General features: G+C 36.4%; 1 protein-coding gene across 3 annotated transcripts in view; it reads right to left on the reverse strand.

The window, feature by feature from the left end:
- The window catches only part of LOC123546764 (disintegrin and metalloproteinase domain-containing protein 12-like), a 70,272-nt gene that overhangs the window by 23,980 nt on the left and 20,608 nt on the right, over positions 1 to 25,684 (reverse strand). The window contains exons 5-15 of one of the 3 annotated variants that reach the window (XM_053551072.1): positions 24,997 to 25,079; positions 24,080 to 24,195; positions 23,606 to 23,682; positions 22,580 to 22,663; positions 21,887 to 21,958; positions 17,692 to 17,861; positions 14,864 to 14,948; positions 10,326 to 10,459; positions 8,697 to 8,711; positions 679 to 850; positions 324 to 419 (exon numbers count right to left, since the gene is read on the reverse strand). In XM_053551072.1, coding sequence (XP_053407047.1) covers positions 324 to 419; positions 679 to 850; positions 8,697 to 8,711; positions 10,326 to 10,459; positions 14,864 to 14,948; positions 17,692 to 17,861; positions 21,887 to 21,958; positions 22,580 to 22,663; positions 23,606 to 23,682; positions 24,080 to 24,195; positions 24,997 to 25,079 — 1,104 coding nt within the window. Of the gene's footprint in view, positions 1 to 323; positions 420 to 678; positions 851 to 8,696; positions 8,712 to 10,325; positions 10,460 to 14,863; positions 14,949 to 17,138; positions 17,230 to 17,691; positions 17,862 to 21,886; positions 21,959 to 22,579; positions 22,664 to 23,605; positions 23,683 to 24,079; positions 24,196 to 24,996; positions 25,080 to 25,684 lie in introns of all 3 variants that reach the window. The other 2 variants (XM_053551071.1, XM_053551073.1) reach the window with 2 other exon arrangements.

Genomic DNA, 25,684 nt, shown 5'->3' on the forward strand with positions numbered 1-25,684 from the left:
ACATTCTGACCAATTTTCATGAAGATCTTGTGAAATATTTGGCCTCTAGAGAGGTCACAAGGTTTTTCTATTTTTAGACTTACTGACCTAGTTTTGGAAGGCACGTGACCCAGTTTCGAACTTGACCTAGATATCATCAAGATGAACATTCTGACCAACTTTCATAAAGATCCCATGAAAAATATGACCTCTAGAGTGGTCACAAGCAAAAGTTTACGGACGCATGCACGGACGGACGGACGACGGACAATGCGCGATCACAAAAGCTCACCTTGTCACTTTGTGACAGGTGAGCTAAAAAAACAACAACAAAGATTGCTCACCTTGCATGTGTTGAGATCGCAGCATCCTCCAGAAGCACACATTGATCCTGGAGTCAGCTTACAGGTACTTGCATTGCAGCATTTGTTCAAACAATCCTAGCAAAAAACACAAATAAAATATTCCAACAATGTTTAGAAATGTTTAGAAAAAATGCCATGAAAAGAAGAATAATATTAGCTGCCTATTGAATTGTTTTCTGAATCTGTAAGTCCAAAAAGAATTTGCAGCACTTCTTATTTACCTATTCCTTAAGTCTAAACAGAAACTGTTTCACTGGTAGCTATGGACTATGGTAACTAGGCACTCTTGTGACTTCAGTTTTTCTTGTGAAATGCAGATTTAGTACAGTGTTACCTCTGGCATCCCGCAGTCACACTCCTCTCCTTCTTCAAGAAAACCATTGCGACAGACCGGACCTTCGTACAACTGCTCCGGTAAATTACGTAGACAATAATCCATTCCCATTTCAAACGCTTCTTGTAAAGCCAACATGGAGCAGGACGACCAGTGAGTAGGTGTATTTATCCTGTACAATATAAAAAGACGACTTAATTTCAAATTCTATTTATTACTTAGAAAAGTTGTCTATACAAAAGTAATACTGTTCTACAGAACTGATGTTATATGATCAAAACCAGCAACAACCGGGCTCAGATAACATCAACATTGTCCAGATATTTAACACTGAGAATGGGGCTGCATTAAATTCTATTGTTATCATTCTTTCACCCATTTTATAAATACCACTGTCATTGTAATTTAAATCACACTTGGACAAAATCACATCAATTCTCATAGAGGTAGCTTTACAACTGAAATGCTTCTGTGGAGTTGATTTGAACTGATCAAGTGCACATTTTAACAACATGTACAGTCATTTTAATTCATCCATTTTATATACAATACAAAAGAAACACCTGAATAATTCCCAAAATAAAATCATGGTAGTGACCCACACTAAGTATATTTATTCTATAATGCCTAGTTTATAAGAATAATTCTCTTTAAACGTATCCAAGATAATAAACCATATTTCCACCAAAAGAACAGGAAAGGGTGGGGCTAAACCATTTTGACATTCATATTATAACAAGAGCTGTCCGTAAGACAGCCAATGCTCAGCTATTCGAATTGTTGTCCCAGAAGCAGGAATATAATTATGTTAAAATATCTATAGAGTTTCGATCCAGTACCTGTATTAAGTTTTGGAGATAGTAACTTACATGCAAAACTTTAACCAGAACTTTTTAAGTTCAAAAGGGGACACAATTTTGCAAAATACATGTCAGAATTATGAGACTTGATGCTATCACCTAGTTTTATAAACCGAAAGAAACATGTGAAGTTTCAATTCAACATTTGGATTAGTTTTTGAGATAGTAATTTGCAAGCAAAACTTTAACCAGGATTTTCTTAGTCCAAAAGAGGGCATAATTTGGCTAAAATGCATTTCAGAGTTATGGGACTTGATGCTATCACCCAGGTTTTATAACCCCAAAGACACATGTGAAGTTTCAATTCAATATCTTCATTAGTTTTGGAGATAGTAACAAACATGCAAAACTTTAACCAGGATTTTCTAAGTCCAAAAGGGGGCATAATTTGGCCAAAATACATGTCAGAGTTATGGGACTTGACCTAGTATACATGCCTTTAAATGATAGCTGCATGTACTTGCATGCAAAACTTTAACCAAGGTGTGACACTGATGCCAGGTTGAGTAGAATAGCTCAGCTAAAAAAAAAAATAAGGCAGTAGGTCAGAAACCATCAATACAGGCAAAGACTGAGATGAAAATTCAAGAGTGGTTTCATCTGACCTAAAAGTTCCCATCAAATTTAATCTATTGACAAAACATACTTGGCACAATAAATATAGCAGAAAATCCATTTTGTATCAAGACTGTTTTCCTCATGTCAATCATATGATGAGTTACCCTTACATTGAATGTCATAAACCACATAGTGCTTGCCGTATGTACCTACCAGCGCATAGCGTTGGAGGATCCTCTATGCTGTTGCTACGTTCCTATGATGCTTTTGAGGCATCATTCCTGACCAGTATCATGAATTGTATATGCTGGGTTGAAATAACTATGTTTTAACTCATCACTATTTCTACAACGTCAATACTCTGTCTCAACAAGCAACATATGTTTTAACATTTGATCAATTCTGCTAAACCTTATGTGATGTTTAACATTATCATCTTATAATAACTAACCATATCACCACCGCCTCAGAGCAAAAAGGGTGTAACTACTTAGACATGAAGGAGAGCTTATCCACTTCTGCACTGAGGTGGTGAGTTATGACTAAACAACAGTTTATCAAATATAATCATCTAGAATTTTGAGGAAATAGACAATTACTTTATTGGTATAACAGTCTCACAATTGGTAGTTATTAGTAAATTTATATGCTATGCAAGATCTTCATCATTTCAGACATGCAGTTAACAAATATATTTTAGTAGAAAATGAAGAATTATCAAGTAACAATAACTAGCAAGCATATATTCTTCCTTTCAACAAATTTTGGAAATTAAACAAAGGCTTTCTATTGACATATGCCATGCTTTTCATCTTAATACTTGGTTAAATGAACTAAAACAAGGCCCTATACGCCCACCAGGTTTTCCTAATTCAAACGGGTAATTTAAACATAAAACATTTATTCTTTGAAAACTGGCCAGCAGATTCAGAGGAAGATTTTCAAAGTTGACCATCAATCCATACAGGGAAAACTAGACTTGCTCCCAGCAGCCATGTTCCTTTATTCCACAAATCAAGGTGTCTTTAACACAAGCAACATTTGTGAAATTATTTGGAAATTGGACCAGTGGTTATTAGGAAGATGGCATTTGAAGACTCTTCTATTTTTAGCTCTGGCAGCCATGTTTTTTGGCAAATCAGAATAACATGAACATTCTTGATAGATAGTCACTCAAGCAAGCTTTATATTAAGTTCTGACTATGTGCAACCAAGTCGAACCATTAATTTTGAACAACGATGCAAGAGGACCATACAAAAAGCAACTGGGCCAAGTTTCATCAATTTCAAACTCATGGTTTTAGTAGAGATGGCATTTGAAGAAAATGTTGACAGACTAATGGACGACAAATGGTGAGTGATCACAATAGCACCTTGAGCATACTCTGCTCTGGTGGGCTAAAAGCTTTGCCCTATCTTGGGAGGAAATAGTTTTAACTCAGCAAGCCAGGGTGTCTTACCAGTTCACAATATGTTCATGACTTAGCTTTTTCTTGAAAACACAAGTTCATTAAACTTTAGCCTGCTGGTGGCAAGTGATTCTGCCTTTGCGACCAGTGCAGACCAAGATCAGCCTGCACATCCGTGCAGTCTGATCATGGTCTGCACTGTTCGCTATTCAGTCAGTAAACTTTCAGTGGACACCCCTTTGAATAATAAATGGCACTGCCCAAACTGAAGGATAGACCTGTCCATTTTAGAAATCTAGCAGGGTAAAGGTTAATTTCCCAGCAGTTTATGAGGAAATTACAGACTATCATAAAGCAGAACAAATTTGCTCACATTGGCGATATCTGAAAAACCTTTTTTTTTCAGGACAGCAATGAGAAGAGTGACTTTTTAGCAATCAGTAGTCACTGTAGTGTGATCAGACTTGTCAGGTAATGTTGCTATGGTTCCTGGTATTGTTCACAATCAGTTTTATCAATTTGTTCGTTTTCACGAAAACTAAATCCATCACATATAGAAGTTAGGAAGATATTAGTCCAAATAATTTGATGTCAGAACTGATTCCAAGATATTTTCGTGATAGGGCAGAATCCCTCTCCTTATGTCAAAACCAGTAATGACCTTTTCTGTGGTGAAAATAGATTTCGGTAAAAACACGATCAGGCAATACACTTAAACGATGAAATCGTAAAACAAAATAAGGTACAGCTGATGGTGCAGTTGGTCATTATCGATCATGTGACACTAAGCGGAGCCATGTAAAATGTGAGTTAACTTTATGGTGCATTGTTTAAAACAGTGACAAATTCGTGTTTTGCTGTTTATTCACATAAATATCAATTGAATGGAAGGAAAAATGCAGGGCCTCCGCTGCCGATCGCCAATGTCGCCATTTGCGATAATTTTAAGAATTTGGCGCTAAATTTTGCGAACTGGCGAAAATAAGTGGCGCATAGTTTTTTTCCTCGGCATTTGTTTTTTCCGTAGTGATATCAGCGGCCCAAGAATTGGTTCCCGATACACGTGTTTACCTAGACGCTGGTAGTGAATAAAATCGATAACCAGTCTAGGCGGTGTATTTAACAATTCGACTATTGAAGCTGGTTGACACTTTGAGAAGATAATTGCGTAATAATGTGTGAATTGAAGATTAATCAGTAATCAAAACATCTGCCAGCTTGTATGTTTGACCTCTGCCGATAATAATAATGAAATTATTTACAATATTTTATTTCTCTATGCACACTATGACAGCCAACTAAAAAAAACAAGAGGACCATGATGGTCCTGAATCGCTCACCTCTTCCCACATGACCCAGTTTTGAGTATGACGTCGTTTTTTCTATTATTTGACATAGTGACCTAGTTTTTGAGCTCATGTGACCCAGTTTTGAACTTGACCTAGATATTATCAAGATAAAAATTCTCTCCAATTTTCATGAAGATCCACCGAAAAATATGGTCTCTAGAGAGGTCACAAGGTTTTTCTATTATTTGACCTATTGACCTAGTTTTCGAAGGTACGTGACCCTGTTTTGAACTTTACTTAGATATCATCAAGGTGAACATTCTCACTAATTTTCATGAAGATCTCATGAAAAATATGGCCTCTAGAGAGGTCACAAGGTTTTTCTATTTTTATACCTACTGGCCTAGTTTTTGACCGCACTTGACCCAGTTTCGAAACTGACCTAGATATCATCAAGGTGAACATTCAGATCAATTTTAATGATGATTCATTGAAAAATATGGCCTCTAGAGAGGTCAAAAGATTTTAATAATTTTAGACCTACTGACCTAGTTTTTGACCGCAGCTGACCCAGTTTCAAACTTGACCTAGATATCATCAAGATGAACATTCAGACCAACTTTTATACAGATCCCATGAAAAGTATGGCCTCTAGAGAGGTCACAAGGTTTTTTTATCATTTGACCTACTGACCTAGTTTTTTAAGGCATGTGACCCAGTTTCAAACTTGACCTAGATATCATCAAGGTGAACATTCTGACCAATTTTTATGGAGATCCATTCACAAGTATGGCCTCTAGAGAGGTCACAATGTTTTTCTATTTTTAGACCTACTGACCTAGTTTTTGACTGCACATGACCCTGTTTCGAAAGTGACGTAGATATCATCAAGATGAACATTCAGACCAATTTTCATACAGATCCCATGAAAAATATGGCCTTTAGAGAGGTCACAAGGTTTTTTTTATTATTTGACCTCATGACCTAGTTTTTGATGGCATGTGACCCATTTTCAAACTTGACCTAGATATCATCAAGATCAACATTCAGACCAACTTTCATACAGATCCCATGAAAAATATGGCCTCTAGAGAGGTCACAAGGTTTTTCTATTATTTGACCTACTGACCTAGTTTTTGAAGGCATGTGACCCACTTTTGAATTTGACCTAGATATCATCAAGGTGAACATTCTGACCAATTTTCATGAAGATCTCATGAAATATATGGCCTCTAGGAAGGTCACAATGTTTTTCTATTTTTAGATCTACTGACCTAGTTTTTGACCGCATGTGACCCAGTTTCGAACTTGACCTAGATATCATCAAGATGAACATTCAGACCAAATTTCATACAGATCCCATAATAAATATGGCCTCTAGAGAGGTCACAAGGTTTTTCTATTATTTGACCTACTGACCTAGTTTTTGATGGCACGTGACCCACCTTCGAACTTGACCAAGATATCATCAAGGTGAACATTCTGACCAAATTTCATGAAGACCTTATGAAATATATGGCCTCTAGGGAGGTCGCAAGGTTTTTCTTTTTTCAGACCTACTGACCTAATTTTTGACCGCATGTGACCCAGTTTCGAACTTGATCTAGATATCATCAAGATGAACATTCAGACTAACTTTCATACAGATCCCATGAAAAATACAGCCTTTAGAGAGGTCACAAGGTTTTTCTATTATTTGACCTACTGACCTAGTTTTTGACGGCACGTGACCCAGTTTCGAACTTGACCTAGATATCATCAAGATGAACGTTCTGACCAATTTTCATGAAGATCTTGTGAAATATATGGCTTCTAGAGAGGTCACAAGGTTTTTCTATTTTTAGACCTACTGACCTAGTTTTTGACGACACGTGACCCAGTTTCGAACTTGACCTAGATATCATCAAGATGAACATTCTGACCAATTTTCATGAAGATCTTATGAAATATATGGCCTCTAGAGAGGTCACAAGGTTTTTCTATTTTTAGACCTACTGACCTAGTTTTTGATGGCACGTGACCCACTTTCGAACTTGACCTAGATATCATCCAGATGAACATTCTGACCAATTTTCATGAAGATCCATTGAAATATATGGCCTCTAGAGAGGTTACAAGGTTTTTCTATTTTTAGACCTACTGACCTAGTTTTTGAAGGCACGTGACCCAGTTTCGAACTTGACCTAGATATCATCAAGATGAACATTCTGACCAACTTTCATAAAGATCCCATGAAAAATGTGACCTCTAGAGTGGTCACAAGCAAAAGTTTACGGACGGACGCACGCACGCACGGACGACGGACGACGGACACCGCACGATCACAAAAGCTCACCTTGTCACTTTGTGACAGGTGAGCTAATAAAAGTGGCTCAGAACTTTGGCTCAAAAATGGCTCTAAAGTGGCTCCAACTTTTTCAAATTGGCGAAAAGGTTGGCGACAAGTATGAAAAACCCAGAGGAGGCCCTGAAAATGGATATTCTTTCCAGGTATCTTAAAACTTCACTAATGTTTTCGTTTTTTAATGGTTAAAATGTGATTTAAAAAATGCTGAGAAACGCCGCGAGGGTTCACCACAGAAAAGGTCCTTCCTATGTTGTTGTACGTGGAGGAGAGATATTGACCTAGACAAAAATTATCTCAATATCACGACTCGCCTACAATAAGTTGAACTAGGAAGATATAGATTTATCATATTTCAATTAAATGATAATTTCATCTTGCAGAGAATTACATCAAATTTCAAAGTATACATTGACCATTTTCTAATATTTCCTGAAAACAAGGAGCTGCGTTCAATAAACGCTTGATGCCCCCAGTGGCATCGTTGTCAATACAAAGCAACCTTAGTCCAAAACGAGGTCAAGGTCAAACTGAGGTCAGGTGATGTTTGAAGATGAGGAATGGTCACAGGTTACATCTGTATTAGTATCAATTCATTCTTGTAAGTGGTATTAATGCTAGACGAAATGGTCCCATTTGGTTAACCAAGAGATGGCCCATATAAAGCAACCTAAGTCCAAAATGAGGTCAAGGTCAAGGTCAAACTGAGGTTAGGTGATGTTTGAAGATGAGGAATGGTCACAGGTTACATCTGTATTAGTATCAACTCATTCTTGTAAGCGGTATTGATGCTAGACGAAACGGTCCCATTTGGTTAACCAAGAGATGGCCCATATAAAGCAACCTAAATCCAAAATGAGGTCAAGGTCAAGGTCAAACTGAGGTCAGGTGATGTCTGAAGATGAGGAATGGTCACAGGTTACATCTGCATTAGTATCAAGTCATTCCAGTAAAGGGTATTGATGCTAGACGAAACAGTCCCATTTGGTTAACCTCATACGGACGGACAGGACGATCACTATATGCCTCCCGCATCAGTAGATGCCGGGGGCATAAAAATGCAAAGAAACAAAGAAGCCAAACAAAGCAGCACCTAAGCATAAGACATACATCATGATTAGATGGTATTATAACCTATAAGCTGAAACACAAACTTGTATATGACAGAGCCATTAACCATCATTTCCATACACCATACTTGCTTATCACATACTTGCTTATCAAGATGCGACACAATTTTTATTTAAAAGGTTTCTTATTTAAAATGTTTCTGAAATCATCTTATAATGACACTATACTGTGAAATCACATTTATAATGAGGTTCTAAACAGGCTCAGGCAGGTAAACTATGGATTCATGTTTGTTTTGTTTTTTTTCATTTTACTAGGAAAGAAAACTGCTGTCAACCTCTATTTCTGACATTAACCATGTCACCATTCTGTTAATCTCTCACTACAAGCAGTGCTTGTGACACTCAGGCATGACTTGATAAGCAAAGTATGATTTCAAAAATTGGATAATAAAAAAATAGCAGTCAAACTGGGTTATGTCCCTTACCTGTTGTCCCTGGAACTGAAACATTTCATAAAGTTCAAAGCTTACCACTTCCATACATAACTTCAGATCTGATGCAATCTACCAAATCAGGGGGAAATAACTTTGATAACTTTTTATTTTTAATATCACTTTCAAAGGTATTGTATAATTCAATATTAGTTATTTTTGATCAGAAATATTTTAAGATTTTTTTAACAGCAATCTATATAGCAAAACTCAACAACTCAATAAATATCTCTTCTGAATTTTTAAACATAACTGAAAAAAAGGTATTTTCCCCCTTTACAGCAGTGTGTATTACAATAAATAATTCTTTTGAGCTATTCTGCTAAACAGGTTAATTGAAGCTTACATCTTATATCAACCCTGGTTATACCTATTTCAGTCTTTTACCAACTTCTCAAAGAACCATTACAACCAGATATGAGTATAAACTCAGTAAATCTTAGTCAAACACCAACATAATAAATATCAAGCTATACTGACAGCATAATTTACATACTGTGAAATCAGGAATTATCGTAATGTATTTTACCTTCAGAATTGGAAATCCATTTATTTTTAAATCTCAAAATATTATGCCAATTTATGCAAAACAATTTCAGCGCTGAACACACCACCAACCCTGCCCATTGCTACATTTCTTAACAATATTCTCCCTCTCATATATCTATCTCAACCGCAGTAAAACTTTCGCCCTAACTCAACATGAATCAGTCACTATTTTTCATGGATTTCTTGGTTGTGCAATCCAAAACAGAAAATGAAATTGTCACACATTTCAACTTTAAAATTTGTTATACATAAATTTTTGTTTTTAAGAAATAGTAAATTTCACTGAAACCTGGAAATTATATGCCAACACAATTAAATTTCACAGTTGTTAATGCTGAGGTAGAATCAAGCACACTCAAAGCCACCCTTGAAACAGTCTTTGCAAGAATTTATGACTTGCTGTACAGTAATAAAAGACAAAGTAAAATCAATTGTAAACACTAAAATTCTCTTAAAGGAAAAGCTTGTTATAAAATTTGGAAAATGTTAACATATTTTGATAAGAATAATTATATAACCTGCTATGGCAGACTGTATTTGCCTGTGAATAGCAAATTAATAACTTTGTTAAATTGAGAACTTCTTGTTTTACATTTCATTTCTGATGATCAGGAGGGGTACCTTTACAGGTCAATATTTGTTTGTTTCACTGGCAACTCAGTTTATAAGGTGACTTTTCTAGCTTTTGATGGCAGATGCGGACAGCAGGGTAGAACCACCAACCTTCAGCGTGACCACTTTCTAACATAAAGAATTTGATACCCCTAGCAAGGTTTTGAACCAAGACTGGTAAAGGGTAAGTGATCTGAAGTCAATGGCCCAAACCACTCAGCGAAGGAAGCCCCTTGAGTCTAAATATCAATAGCTGCCTATCTCTACAATTTCTTCAATTTCTTTCTATGTAAAACATAGACGTTCTACATTATTCATGGTTTCTCTCCATTTCAACTGCATCAGTTATCCATGTATCTGATCATAATTTCATTAATTTATTACTCAGTTTTAGTCTACAAATAATAAAACATAATGATACAACAAGCTAAAGAAAAGTAGAGCAATATGACAATAACTTACCCTCCACTGGTAGCAGCCATGATACATTTCTCCTCCTTACACTGACAAATAGTGTAATTATCATGATCCATGCCAAAGTTGTGTCCCAGCTCATGAGCTATAGTGGTAGCAGTCTGTCCTTCTGTTGCTAAATTCTAAAAGATTGTCAATCATGAAATGAGCCTCACCATGAGAAAACCAACATAACCTGCGTTTGCGACCAGCATGGATCCATGCTGTTTGCTAACTGTTTCTCTAATTGCAATAGGCTTTGGAAGCGAACAGCATGGATCCTGACCAGACTGCGCAGATGCGCAGGCTGGTCTGGATCCATGCTGGTCACAAACGCACTATGTTGGTTTTCTCACAGCACGGTTCAAATTAATGTAAATATACAGTCTTCATTAAACATCAGTCCAATATGGTTCCTGGTCAATTTATATTGATATTTAAAATAGTTCTGCATGTTCCACTCAACACTTTTTCTACAGCATAGAATTTTATAAAAGTTTTGTTTTTCAAAACTTCAGAAAAACGATGTTGGTTTTATAAATGTACACATGGGATGACATTGATATGCAGGATGATTTTTCTTTCTGTTTGTCCAGCTCAAACTTTATTCTAAGTTATCCAGATAAATGACATTATACTAGGCGAACATGCAGGACTATATCAATATTTCTGACATTTAGATATTTTGAAATAATGTTGAAAACTGAAGCATGAAAAAAGTAGATAATACTACATCCATTTTTTGCTATTTTGTGAGGAAATTAGTTATATTTCCTGGTACTTCATATCTAAATTTCTAAATAACACAATTCCTGCAATGTGGATGCAAAACAAGAGGGCCATGATGGCCCTGTATCGCTCACCTGAGTACCATTGCTTAAAATGATATGATCCTTTCAAACCAATCTCATTAGAAGCTGCTAAGGTGTATTCATTTAGATAAAAAATAAAGGGAGGTAATTTGTCATAAATTCAGTCAATATGTATCTTCATTGATTGTCAAAGTCCATCTGTTGACATAAATGAATTTTCAGATCGGTATCTTCATTAGTTATGGAGATATACCCATTTTAATTTGAAATAAAGGGAGGTAATTTGAAATAAAATCAGATCATAGTTACCTACCCTGATTGTCTCAGTCCAACTAATGACAATAATGAAATTTCAAGTCCTATAAGTACTTACTGATATAAATCCATTTGATTACAATCAGGGGAGGTAATCAGATATAAAATAACTCTGGAACCTACGACTGGATCTGACAGATTCATCATGGAATCCAAGATTTATTGTTGTTGAAGATATTTTGGAAGTTTGTATCAAATCAAACCATAAATGAAGTCTCTATATGGCTGCAACAGCCAAAATAGCAAATTTTGGACTATTAAGGGGCCATAACTCTTGAACCCATGATGGAATCTGCCCAGTTCAAGAAAGGCACCAAGGTCTTGTGGTGATACAAGTTGTGTGCAAGTTTGGTTAAAATTAAATCATGAATGAAGCTGCTATTGTGCAGACAAGGTCAAAATAGCTAATTTTGGCCCTTTCAGGGGCCATAACTCTGGAACCCATTATGGGATATGGCCAGTTCAAACAAGAGCTGTCTGATGACAGCACGCTCGACTATTCGGAGAATTGATTGAAGAATGGGGTCAAAATATTTCCACGGATATTCAGACAAAAGAAATAAATAGATTAGACAAACAATGTTCCTGTATTATTTTGATTTTGATAAGTCTTGCACTAAATGGCAATATATGAGCCAATTTCAAAGTCCAAAAAGGGCCATAATTCAGTCAAAATAGTTATGTACTCTTGCCTACAGATGGAAATGATAATGATAAACAAGTGTTCAAAGTTTAAAAACCATATGTCAAATAGTTTTGACAAAACATGGACTTGCATGAAAACAGAACCAATTTCAAAGTCCAAAAAAGGCCATAATTCAGCCAAAATAGATGGCAGAGTTATGTTCTCTTTCCTACATATAGAGACTATTATACTTAACAAGTGATAGAAGTTTCAAAGCCATATGTCAAACACTTTACACAAAATATGAACTGGTACGAAAAACTTAACCATGATTTTTTAGTCAAAAGGGGCCATAATACAGCCAAAATCCTTGATGGAGTTATGTACTCTTGCCTATAACTGGACATGGTGATGGTAAACAGGTGTTGAAAGTAACAAAGCTTTATCTCAAAAGACTTTGTCAAAATATGAACTGGTACGAAATATTAACCCAGATTTCAAAGTCAAAAGGGCCATAATTCAGCCAAAATCCTTGATGGAGTTATGTGCTCTTGCCTATAACTGGACATGGTGATGGTAAACAAGTGTTGAAAGTTTCAAAGCTTTATCTTAAAAGACTTTGTCAAAATATGAACTGGTACGAAAAACTTAACCATGACTTCTAAGTCAAAAGGGGCCATAATTCAGCCAAAATCCTTGATGGAGTTATCTGCTCTTGCCTATAACTGGCCATGATGATGGTTAACAAGTGTTGAAAGTTTCAAAGCTTTATCTCAAAAGACTTTGTCAAAATGTGGACTGATACGAAAAACTTAACCAAGGTGTGACGCCGACGCCGTGGTGAGTAGGATAGCTCTACTTATTTTTAGGAATAGTCGAGCTAAAAAGGAATCGAGATCTTATGGTGACACAAGTTTTGTGCAAGTTTCATTGAATTCAAATCATAAATGAAGCTGCTTTCGTGCAAACAAGGTCAAAATAGCTAATTCTGGCCCTTTCAGGGGCCATCACTCTGGAACATATTATGGGATCTGGCCAGTTCAAGAGATGAATCAAGATCTTATGGTGACACAAGTTGTGTGCAAGTTTGGTTAAAATAAAATCATAAATGAAGTTGCTATAGTGCAGACAAGGTCAGAATAGCTAATTCTGGCCCTTTCAGGGGCCATAACTCTGGAACCCATAAAGGAATCTGGCCAGTTCAAGAAAGGATCCAAGATCTTATGGTGATACAAGTTGTGTGCAAGTTTGGTAAAAATCAAATCATAAATAAAGCTGCTATTGTGCAGACAAGGTCAAAATAGCTAATTTTGGCCCTTTCAGGGGCCATAACTCTGGAACCCATAATGGGATCTGGCCAGTTCAAGAAAGGAACTGAGATTTTATGGTGATACAAGTTGTGTGCAAGTTTGGTTAAAATAAAATCATAAATGAAACCACTATCGCGCAGACAAGAAATTGTTGACAGACTGACGGACGCACAGACCACGGACGACAGAAGAAGGGTGAACAAAAAAGCTCACCTTGTCACTATGTGACAGGTGAGCTAAAAAATGACAAGACTATTGGATAAGGAAGTGTGGTTATTTAGAAGCATCCTATAATTTATCACAATCACAGTGACTGTGGTCTAGTATATACAAGGTAAGGTAGGTAGATGCTGGCAGAACTGGTAATTATTTGTTGGGAGTGAAAATCAGACATGCAGAACAATAATATACTGATTTGGTACTTTGAACAAATATATAAAGCATGTTGCAGGGCTGAAGCAAGTACAAATTTTGTACCTGGATACCAGAAGAAAAAATACCCACAGGTACCAATCTACACAAGCTAATATTGAATCTATCAGAATACTTTATAAAGATTTAGGATGTCCCTTTATCAGAGAGAAAATGGCAAACACTTCAAAGTCAAGCTTTGTATTTTATACATCCATCTTCTAATCTAACACACATGGAAGTGTAACCTTTGTTGTAAGAATTAAGCTAAAGAGGAGGTGACACTTTGTTGATAAAGATTTCTAAGATGTTCAAACATCCATAAAAAGTCTAATCTCTAAACTATGCCAATCACTAAAGACTTAATTTCAAGTTTTAACATATACGAAGCATCAATTCTATGAAGTAATAAATACAAAATTAATTGATTCAAACAAAATATCTTGGCTAAATCTGTTAGATAATGTACACTTTTAGTAAAGGAACAATGAGGGTATAAAGACGTCATAAATGTGAACATCAATAATTATATGACCTATTGTGGAATCACTTAATTTGGCTGTATTTTGTTGTTAACCCTTACCATGCTGGACATGATTTGTTTTGCCTTTGCGACCAGTGTAGATCATGACCAGCCTGCACATCTGTGCAGTCTGATCATGATCAGCATTGTTCGCTATTCAGCCAGTATCTTTTTGGTAAGCACCCCTTTCAACAGTTAATGGTACTTTCCAAACTGGAAGATGGACAAGTTCATTACAGAAATTTAGTATGGTAAGGAATAAGGCCAAAACTGCTATTTCATGGGAATATGCATTTGTGTTTTTCTTCTTCGTCACGATTTACATTTTGTAGACTGACTAAACCACTATACCCCCACAAATTAGTCCCCCTCAAATGACTGCCCAACTGATCCAAAATTAGTCCTCCTTGATATTTCACAGTATTACTTCTGGTCTCACACATGGTGACGAGTTTGCATCTGGACTTCAATGATTTTCTGTCCTAACCTTGGGGATCCTTCTAATAAGGGTCCTAGAGTGTAGGATAAATAAAATTCTGTATAGTACTAACCAAGTTGACGCCTCCGGAATATTGAAATGTACATATTGTACCCTTAATGGCTTTTCCAACAACTCCATTACCAAATGTAGTGTCTCTGTAAGGAAATAAAGCATGCAGTCATGCCTGATCAGAGTTCAGACTGAGATTAGAGAAGAGGAAGAACTGAAAAATTTCATGGATTTCAAGTCTTATTAATGAAAAAAATTTCAGTACAGAATATGCATATTTAATAATCTACTCCTCAATTAATCTGTAATCGTTATCCTTATGTACTAACCTTAAACACTTATAAATCCATCACTATCAGATAATGACACATGACATCAGACTTCCGGAAAGTTGGGAAAAATGGCCGGACATTTGGTCTGGCAATGTCTAAAAAATCTGCCAGACCAAAAAACAATCCATCGGACCGAAAATGAACTTGTAATGCAGAACCAAAAAAGCCTCTGTAAACTACCATTTTAACATGCTGTTTTACAAGCTAGGCATGAATCTTCGCCATTTATCATTTATATTAAGATAGAACCTCTTCACTTTGTACTCATTTTAGCTTTCTGTACATTCAGCAGGTGTGTATTTTCATTAAATTCTGGATTCTGCACCGGTATTATTTTAATGACACCATTTTGTCCGAGATGTTGCAGTTTTCGGGATATGATAAATGCTGGTCAGTAGTACCGCATCCGGGTTAAAAAACGTGGACCGCTTCAAAATTTTGCAGTCATGTCCGTCGGACCGACGACTTTCCGGAAGTCTGTGATATTATTGCAAGGAAAAGTTTTTGCTTTTTTCTAACCTTCATGAAAACAAAATTTAAAGGTTAAACTACACCCAAATTTCAAAATTTAAAAATATGAACAATTTCTATATAGAGTAAACACAAAATTAACATGTTTATGTGTAGTACCAGTACTATGCATTAGGTTTAAAATAGTACACACTCAATACATGTATAGTTAAACAAAGTATAGGAAGTTTTTTAACAATCGACTGTTACTGCATGACATGTAATTAAGACCGTAGCTCAACATGAACAATTAAACTAGAAATTGCTTTTGTAAAAAAGCACATGTCTCCCCCAATGCAAAGTCCTATAGGCAAGAAGTCAATAGGGGTCAGGAGCGAAAGTCAAAGAGACACTGATGGTTGGCTGCAATAGGGATCATCTACTTCGCATGTCCAGTCATCCCGCTAAATTTCAACACTATTGGCCTAGTGGTTCTCAAGTCACTGTTCAGGCCCCTGTGACCTTAACCTTTGATCAAGTGACCTTAAAATAAATAGGGGTCATCTACTCTGCATGTACAATCATCCTATGAAGTTTCAACATTCTGGGTCAAGTGGTTCTCTAGTTATTGATCGGAAATGGTTTTCAATGTTCAGTCCCCTGTGACCTTGACCTTTGACGGAGTGACCCCAAAATCAAGAGGGGTTATCTACTCTTCATGACCAATCATCTTATTAAGTTTCAACATTCTGGGTCAAGTGGTTCTCTAGTTATTGATCGGAAATGGTTTTCAATGTTCAGGCCCGTGACCTTGACCTTTGACAGAGTGACCCCAAAATCAATAGGGGTCACCTACTCTTCATGACCAATCATCCTCTTTAGTTTCAACATTCTGGGTCAAGTGGTTCTCTAGTTATTGATTGGAAATGGTTTTCAATGTTCAGGCGCCTGTGACCTTGACCTTTGACAGAGTGACCCTAAAAACAATAGGGATCGTCTACTCCAGCAGCCCTACAACCCTATGAAGTTTGAAGATTCTAGGTCAAATGGTTCTCCAGTTACTGCTCGGAAATGAAGTGTGACGTACAGACGGACGGACGACCGGACAGGGCAAAAACAATATGTCTCCCCCAGAGGGGGGGGGGGGGGGGGAGACATAATTACACATTTAGTAAAGCTATATATATTTAATGAAGATTTGCTATTTAAAGTTAATGTCTTCAGATGATCAGTACCTTTAAGCAACATTAAATAAGTCCCATATCATTCCCCAAGCCAATCCCAGAAGTTTCAAAAAGCAAACTCCAATAAAATGTTTTCAAAAAGTTCTTGACAGAAAATTAAACTGTGTGAGACAGTATGTTCAAAATTCCTGACAGAAGACAAAATTCAACTAAACAGTTCATAAACAATTTAAGAAAGAAGACTAAATTCCATGAAATAGTTCATACAAAATTCTAGAAAGACGACTGAATTCCATGAAATATATCATACAACAGATGGAGGATTCTACAGATTTCTGAAATCTAGACATGTGATGTATTAAGAACAAACCTCGCTGACTCCGCCAGAATACTCAACAGTGCATATTGCACCTCTATGTGATTTGGCAATTCCCCTAGTGTCACGAAGCAAATTTGTACTCCTGACAACAAATTATCAGACATTTACATTTTATATTGACAAAAAATTATACATGGGCATAACATAATTTCTATAGATCGTAACGTTTCTCACTTTTAACCTACCTGGTGGCTAAATATCAAATGATACCGCTATGATAAAACTTGTCTACTTTGCAGACTGTACAAGAGTTATCAGAGAGGATAGTGATGAACAAAAATGACCAGGACTAGGTTTTTAGTATTTCCATTTCAAATAAAAACTATTTGTTTGAATTACAACATTATGTGATAATATTATTAACATAGCACTGACACAAGTATAGGTCATATGGCGACTTTCCAGCTTTGATTGTGGAAGAATACCCCAGGTGCCCCTGGGTAGAACCACAGACCTACCGTAAGCCAGCTGGATGTTTTAGAAAAACACAAACTTCAATACGCTGAAAAAAAATAAATACATGTAACAAGGTGACAAAACTTACGTGATAAGCTGAGCATTATCATTTTGATGTTTTGGATTAATTCGAGACTTTCTGTAGTGCAAAAAATTTTCCAATGTAGTATCCGCCTCCTGTGTTATTGAAAATAAATCCTGGACCATCCAGTTTTCAATACCAACTAGCGCTATATATATGTTGAATGGCTGATACAGCTGAAATATAATGTATTTATTTATTTTGTTGGGTTTAACGTCGCACCGACACAATTTTAGGTCATATGGCGACTTTCCAGCTTTAATGGTGGAGGAAGACCCCAGGTGCCCCTCCGTGCACTATTTCATCACGAGCGGGCACCTGGGTAGAACCACCGACCTTCCGTAAGCCAGCTGGATGGCTTCCTCACGTGAAGAATTCTACGCCCCAAATGAGGTTTCGAACCCACATCGATGAGGGGCAAATGGTTTGAAGTCAACGACTCTAACCACTCGGCCACGGAGGCCCCTGAAATATAATGTTAGATAACATTTAAGCTGCACCGTGAGAAAACCAACAGAGTGCATTTGGGACCAGCATGGATCCAGACCAGCCTGCACGGATGCGCAGTCTGGTCAGGATCCATGCTGTTCACTTTCAAAGCCTATTGCAATCAGAGAAACTATTAGTGAACAGCATCGATCCTGACCAGACTGCACGTTGCATGCTGGTTTTCTCATGGTGCGACTCATTTGATCATTTTGTTATGCCCTGTGAGGTTGTCAGACGATGTGAAAGGGTGAACAACAATTTCTCAGTTTTGGTCATCTGGCAAACTTTCCAGCTTTAATGGTCGAAGAAGACCCTAGTTGTCTTTCCAACAATAAAGGTATAGGGATAGAAATTGACTGAGTTTGTTTTAATGGCACTGTTACACAGATTTAAGTCATATCGACTAACAGGATGAAAATGTTTCCGATGTAAAAAGTCTGAACTGAAGATAACTTGGTTACCCCCTACTTACAGTTTTCATGAAGTTTGTTGTTGTGTTTACTAACATTCCAGCTTAAATAGTGGAGGACAACTTCAGGAGCCTAGCTGAAAAACTATACCTAATGAACTCTGTTCCAGACACCTTAGCCACACGTCAACAAAGGTCTCTACGCAGTTTGTAACTAATATCTTAAAACTGCACCCCTCCAGATTTATGTCAAAATATGAAACTAAGAAAACGCTTTTTTTAGTTAGTAATTGCAACAGAAAGAAATTTAGAAGTGATTCTGTGCAACTATAGGTACTTTTTATGTAGTAACATTAGTCAATAAAATATGTAGAAATCTCTCAAAAGTGTTTGTACTGCTATTCAAAGTTTATTTAAAACTAGAGATGATTTTGAGAAAAGCGCATGTCTCCCACAACTGCCCCTATGAAAAATGTCTTGGCTAAGATCTTATGGTCAAACACATTTTGTTCAAGTTTGGTGAAGATCAGATGAGAAATGTTCGACTTAGAGAGCGGACAAGAGTGAAAAGGCCGATTTTTCGGTAATTCAAGGGCCGTAACTCCAAAATGCCTTGACCGATTTGGCTAGTTATCGAACTTGGCCGAGGTCTCATGGTCAAACACATTTTGTTCAAGTTTGGTGAAAATCAGATGAGAAATGTTCGACTTTGAGTGCGGACAAGAGTAAAAAGGCCAATTTTTGGTATTTCAAGGGCCATAACTCCAATACGCCTGGACCGATTTGGCTAGTTATCGAACTTGGCTGAGGTCACATAGTCAAACACATTTTGTTTAAGTTTGGTGAAGATCGGATGAGAAATGTTCGACTTAAGAGTGCAGACAAGAGTAAAAAGGCTGATTTTTGGTAATTCAAGGGCCATAACTCCAGTACGCCTGGACTGATTTGGCTAGTTATCGAACTTGGCCGTGGTCTCATGGACAAATACATTTTGCTCAAGTTTGGTGAAAATAGGATGAGAAATGTTCAATTTAGAGTGTGGACAAGAGTAAAAAGGCTGATTTTTGGTAATTCAAGGGCCATAACTCCAATACGCCTGGACCGATTTGGCTATTTATCGAACTTGGTCGAGGTATCATGGTCAAACACATTTTGTTTAAGTTTGGTGAAAATCAGATGAGAAATGTTCGATTTAGAGTGCGGACAAGCTTTGTGACAGACAGACGCACAGACAGACTAGAGTAAATCAATATGTCTCCCACACCACTGTGTGATGGGAGACATAATAAATGGAATTTAGCTGTATTTTATATAAAATATATTAAAATATTTTAAACTAGAGCTATCACTAAAGGTGATGAATGTACCCCCCCCCCCCCCCCCCGCATGCACTGACACAGTACATTGCAATTTGACACACACAAGACTGCATAATTATGTGGACTGTATGTATATAGACTGTATGTATACAGTATAGTAACAAAAAACAAAGTCCCATAACTATGCAGAATATTTATCTAAAAGAATGTAACATGCCCCATGCACAACTAGGGTTGGTACTGATCACTTGTGTGAAGTTTCATTAAATTGTGTGCAAGGGTTTGGTAGATTAGGCACGCACAAGATTGCATATGAAGACTGTATGTACATAGTATGTTAACAAGAAACAAAGTCCCATAACTCGGCAATTTTTGTCGCTGAAAGAACCTAACATGCCCCATGCACAACTACTGTTGTTACTGATCAGTTGTGTGAAGTTTCATTAAATTGTGTCAAGGGGATGAGGAGAGATGGTGCGCACAAGATTGTGTCTATGTCTATAGTATAGTAACAAAAAAGCAAAGTCCCATAACTCTGCAAATTTTTTTTTCTGAAAGAACCTAACATGCCCCATGCACAACTACTGTTGTTACTGATCACTTGTGTGAAGTTTCATTAAATTGTGTCAAGGGGATGAGGAGAGATGGTGCGCACAAGATTGTGTCTATGTATATATTATAGTTACAAAAAAACAAAGTCCCATAACTCTGCAATTTTTTTTTCTAAAAGAACCTAACATGCCCCATGCACAACTACTGTTGGTACTGATCACTTGTGTGAAGTTTCATTAAATTGTGTCCAGGGAATGAGGAGAGATGGTGCGCACAAGACTGTGTCTATGTATATAGTATAGTAACAAAAAAACAAAGTCCCATAACTCTGCAAATTTTTTTTCTAAAAGAACCTAACATGCCCAATGCACAACTACTGTTGGTACTGATCACTTGTGTGAAGTTTCATTAAAGTCTGTCAAGGGGATAAGGAGAGATGGTGCGCACAAGATTGCGTCTACAGACAGACGACCAGACGGACAGACGGACAGACAGACAGACAGACAACCTGAAACCAGTATACCCCCCCTTACAACTTTGTTGTTGGGGGGTACAACAAGACTGGTTAATATATATAATACCACTACTGCTATTTAAAACTAGAAATGTGTCCATGGGACACAGATGCCCCCACTACATGACAAAGGACACAGATCAACTTTGGGAAAACAATATGTTGCTATTTAAAAAAAAAATGCAAAAAATAACCATATATAATGTACATATAAACATATATGCTTTCTTGAGATTTTTAGATACCTGTCCATCACCACATTTTAATGTTGCTTGAACTCAACGATGACTATGCTGTGGTCTGAGAAGTATGTAGGTCAGGGGCCATAACTCCTGCAATACTGAATGAATCCAGATGCAAAACCCTAGGTGCACAACTGCACATGCTGACCAACATTCCTGTAAACTTTGGTGACTCTACGTCTAATACTTTTGGAGCTAGGCACGACACACCACTAAAATGACCAATTTTTACAAAGTCAGGGGCCATAACTCCTTCACGACTGAATGAATCCGGATGCGAAACCCCAGGTGCACAGCTACACATGCTGACCAACATTCCTGTAAAGTTTTGTGACTTTATGTCAAATACTTTTGGAGCTAGGCATGACACAACATTCTCGGAAGGACGGACGGACAGACAACGGCAAATCTATATGCCCCCCCACCCCAAAGCGGGGGCATAAAAATTGAAATTTTGCTGCTTATCTGGAGGCGTGTCCCTTTTAACTGAATTCACTCTTAGTTTCCATCAGACAGATTCTTTGAAATACCTGGTAGACAATATATGGACCAACAATGATGCTCTCTGTTATTCCTAGGTACACAAACCTATCACAAAAGATGTAAGGATATGACAAATATTTAAGACTGAAGATTGTTTTGTTTCATAGTTCAGAAGAAATCTGAGCAAACTTACCCTGCTAACAATATTGATGATATTCTGTGTCTTCATTATCTGATACTCTTCATTTCTACCATTACTTTCAAACTGGAGAAAAACAACATGACTTGGGTATCATTATTCAATGTACATCTGCTAAATGTGACATAGTATTTTGAATATTTTGACAATGTTTTGAATATTCTGATAGTGTTTTGAATATTCTGACCAAGTATTTAGAATATTTTGACAAAGTGTTTTCTCATTTTCTAATTTTGGAAGCAGCAATGATTTCATTATTCTTACAAACAATGCAAAAATTATTCATACATCTGTTCCATTTGTTATTTTAACCTTTACCCTGCTATATTTCTAAAATGGACTGGTCCGTCGTTCAACTGGGTCAGTACCACTTTTTATTCAGAGGGGTGTTCATATTGCATAATAATGTATCATTCCCTTTCAATGTATTCTACTTTTCAGTTCTAGATTATGACAAACATTTTTTTTTTAAAAGCGATCATATTTTCTAAATTCCTCTCAAATTGGTAGCCTGAATATTTATAACAGAATACACGGGAACTAAATGTTTGTTCATACTTTGTAATATTTATTAGGTAATCTGGTATCAGTTTACAGTGTACTGATTTTACTAAAGGCCACTGGCCCATACACATAAACACATAATTTACCAAAGTATCATTCAATAGAATTATAACAAATACTTACTGTTCTATAATCATTAACAACGTACATCTCTACATAACGAGTATTTATATTTGCATCATATGGTTGCTGTACACTCCTTCTCATCTGAAAATATATCAAAATACATTTTGTTTTCTTTAAAAAAAGTTTTATCTACAAGAAGTAGTAACTGTCAGGAACCTACAGTATAAATGGTTCATTTTGCATCATGAAAATGTCTGCAATAATTGTGAATACAATATATTACCAACAAAATCTGTATGAAGATCCTTTGGAAGCATAGAATGCATCCAAGCAAAATAATAGCAGGCTCGGTTTGACTGAGTCTGTTCATGAGAGGTAATGGAAAGTGCAACAACTCTGACACCCACTAGCATCGGCTTAAGCGGAATTCATTTCCACACACAAAAACTGTTATTATAGTGTTTCGTAATTTTTTTGAGGTTTAAAAAACATTCACTCATCAAGTGCATTCATTAACATTCTGATTTCTGAGTATCAAATTCTGCCACGAGCTCAAAATTGCAAGTCTTTATTTTCTTTTTGATTTTCTATTCAAGGCCGATACAGGTCATGGACTGTATAAAATCATAACTTAATTTCATATGTGTCCTACTATCTCTGTTCTTACTAATTTTCTTCAGATACTTTACATCTTAAATAGATCAAGATTACATGCAGTTACAATTTATCATTATAATCCATACTGCTAGTGAATATTCAGGCCAATTTTTACAGTACTGAGAAATCTTCTGATTCTGCTGGCTTACAGGTTTTGTTGATTTCATGTTGTGTTAATCCGCAAAATAAAATCCCAGTATACTTTCTCTTTAAACTTCGAATATACACATTTAAGCCCCCTCCCCCCATGCAATATCCATTTTGGATAAATCCACTAATTTTTATGCCAATTAAATAAAATTATTTCACAGAATTCTTTGTTTTATATATAAATATATCTGGTTACTGAAAAGGCACTTTTCCCTTATTTGTATATTTGTACAAACAATTGATAACACATAATTTTGTTTGTATTTCAATATTTACCCTCTTAAACACGTCCTTTTTATGCTCCATCTCTATGGTTTCATTTCGTTTAATAGACGGTCCAATATGATGAGCACCTGAAGAATAACAAACACTTGAAAACAGGTATTTAAACAGCAATAAAAATATAATTTTCTTTCTTTCTTAATGACTTACTGGTACATACTTTATGTTTAATATGCAGCAGACCACCTGCTGTTACAATAAAGTGTAAAACCAGTAATACTCACAACAAAGAATATCTCCTAGTCAGTGAGCTTAGCATGTACAATTTGTTTGTTTTGGGTTTAAGTTTTTCAACAGTATTTCAGTTATAACATGTACAAAGTTAACTTGTTTAAATGGCACATACAAGATGGTACAATTTCTGTGCCTTTAATTAGTGAAGATGGTAGGCTGGAGACTCAGCATCAATGGAAACCTAGAGGGCTATAAACAGTGATAAGCATATAGAGTATAGATATCAATACATACCACAAGTTCTATGTGTTGAAAGACTATGTTCATCTTTATACAATCTATGACTGTATTTGTCTATATCAAAAGCTGGCTCTATATGAAAAACATCTCTGCCGCTCTGTATGTATCCACTGAAAATATTCACATTGTATGTCAAAACAAATGGACATATCATCTACTCTACCATAACAATAGAACCTTTTTCAACATTTAATTTTGGCTGAAAAGTAACACAAATTTTGCATTTTCTTTTCCCCATTTACAACATATCAAATCATGTTGATAATACATATTAAATATTCTTATTGCAAAAAAATCAGCTATCAATGTTTAGTTTCTCTAGCCATCCTGAACCTTGTTTTATATAAAGTCAGTGGTTCTAACCAGAGGTCTAATTGTGCATAAAATGATTTCCAGGGAAGCAGCTTGGGTCTTCCTCCTCTACTAAAAAGTTGCAACACGACCTGAACCATTTGAACTGGAGCAAAGTGATCAAAATGCAACAAACCAATGAAAAACTAAATATTCTTGCTAAATCTGTTATAAAATACTAATTACCAAGATAAACTACTTAAAACAATCAATAAAGATATAGGAACAACATCTGGCAACTGTTGATATTTGAGCCCATCTTGAATGTCCCTGATTAAACATAACATGTGCCTTTAGTAACCACTGAGTTTGAAGCAACTCAAACATGGCCATAACAAACTAGAGCTATGACTTACACATATCCCTGAATACAGCTTTGTCACAGAAAAGAACACATTTGTAACAAAAATATTAAAGGATAGGGTAATGGGTATCCCAAGTGCCAAGGACAGTTATAAAATAACCAGATAAGAAAATATGTCAAGAGAAGAACAGTTGCCGTCTTTACATAATTATATCATTACTTTTTAGTCTTATGTCCATGATAAAACACAACTTACCTTATACCATAACATGTGCTTAAAGCAACCATTGAGTTTGGAGCACCTCGTACATGACCATGATAAAAACAATGTTTGTATAACTGAAAAATCAAAGAATCGATTGGCAATTAATGCAATGTTTAGAGTTACATCCTAAGTTCAAGCAAAATACATATGATCTTATTACATGGTAACTTGACTGTGTTAAACTTATTTTTTCTGACAAAGCTGCCTGCAGGGCAAATCAGACTTTATGTTAACTTGCCTGTACAGACCTCAACTTGCCTGGATAAGTATAACATGTATTTAAATTACTAAGAATCTGATTAAAAAATAACATTTATACTAAGAGAAATGAGCCGCGCCATGAGAAAACCAGCATAGTGGGTTTGCGACCAGCATGGATCCAGACCAGCCTGCGCATCCGCGCAGTCTGGTCAGGATCCATGCTGTTCGCTCTTAAAGCCTATTGGAATTGGAGAATCTGTTAGCGAACAGCATGGATCCTGACCAGACTGCGCGGATGCGCAGGCTGGTCTGGATCCTTGCTGGTCGCAAACCCACTATGTTGGTTTTCTCATGGCATGGCTCAAATTATGAAAAACAGGAAATTTGGGAGTTGCCCATTAGCCAACCTAGTTAGCATTTTGACTTGCCATGCAGCTTTTGGGACTTTCAGGGGCATATCCTTATTTCTTACACGGAC

This window comes from Mercenaria mercenaria, chromosome 9, assembly GCF_021730395.1.
Source record: "Mercenaria mercenaria strain notata chromosome 9, MADL_Memer_1, whole genome shotgun sequence".
NCBI classification, from domain to species: Eukaryota; Metazoa; Mollusca; class Bivalvia; order Venerida; family Veneridae; genus Mercenaria; species Mercenaria mercenaria.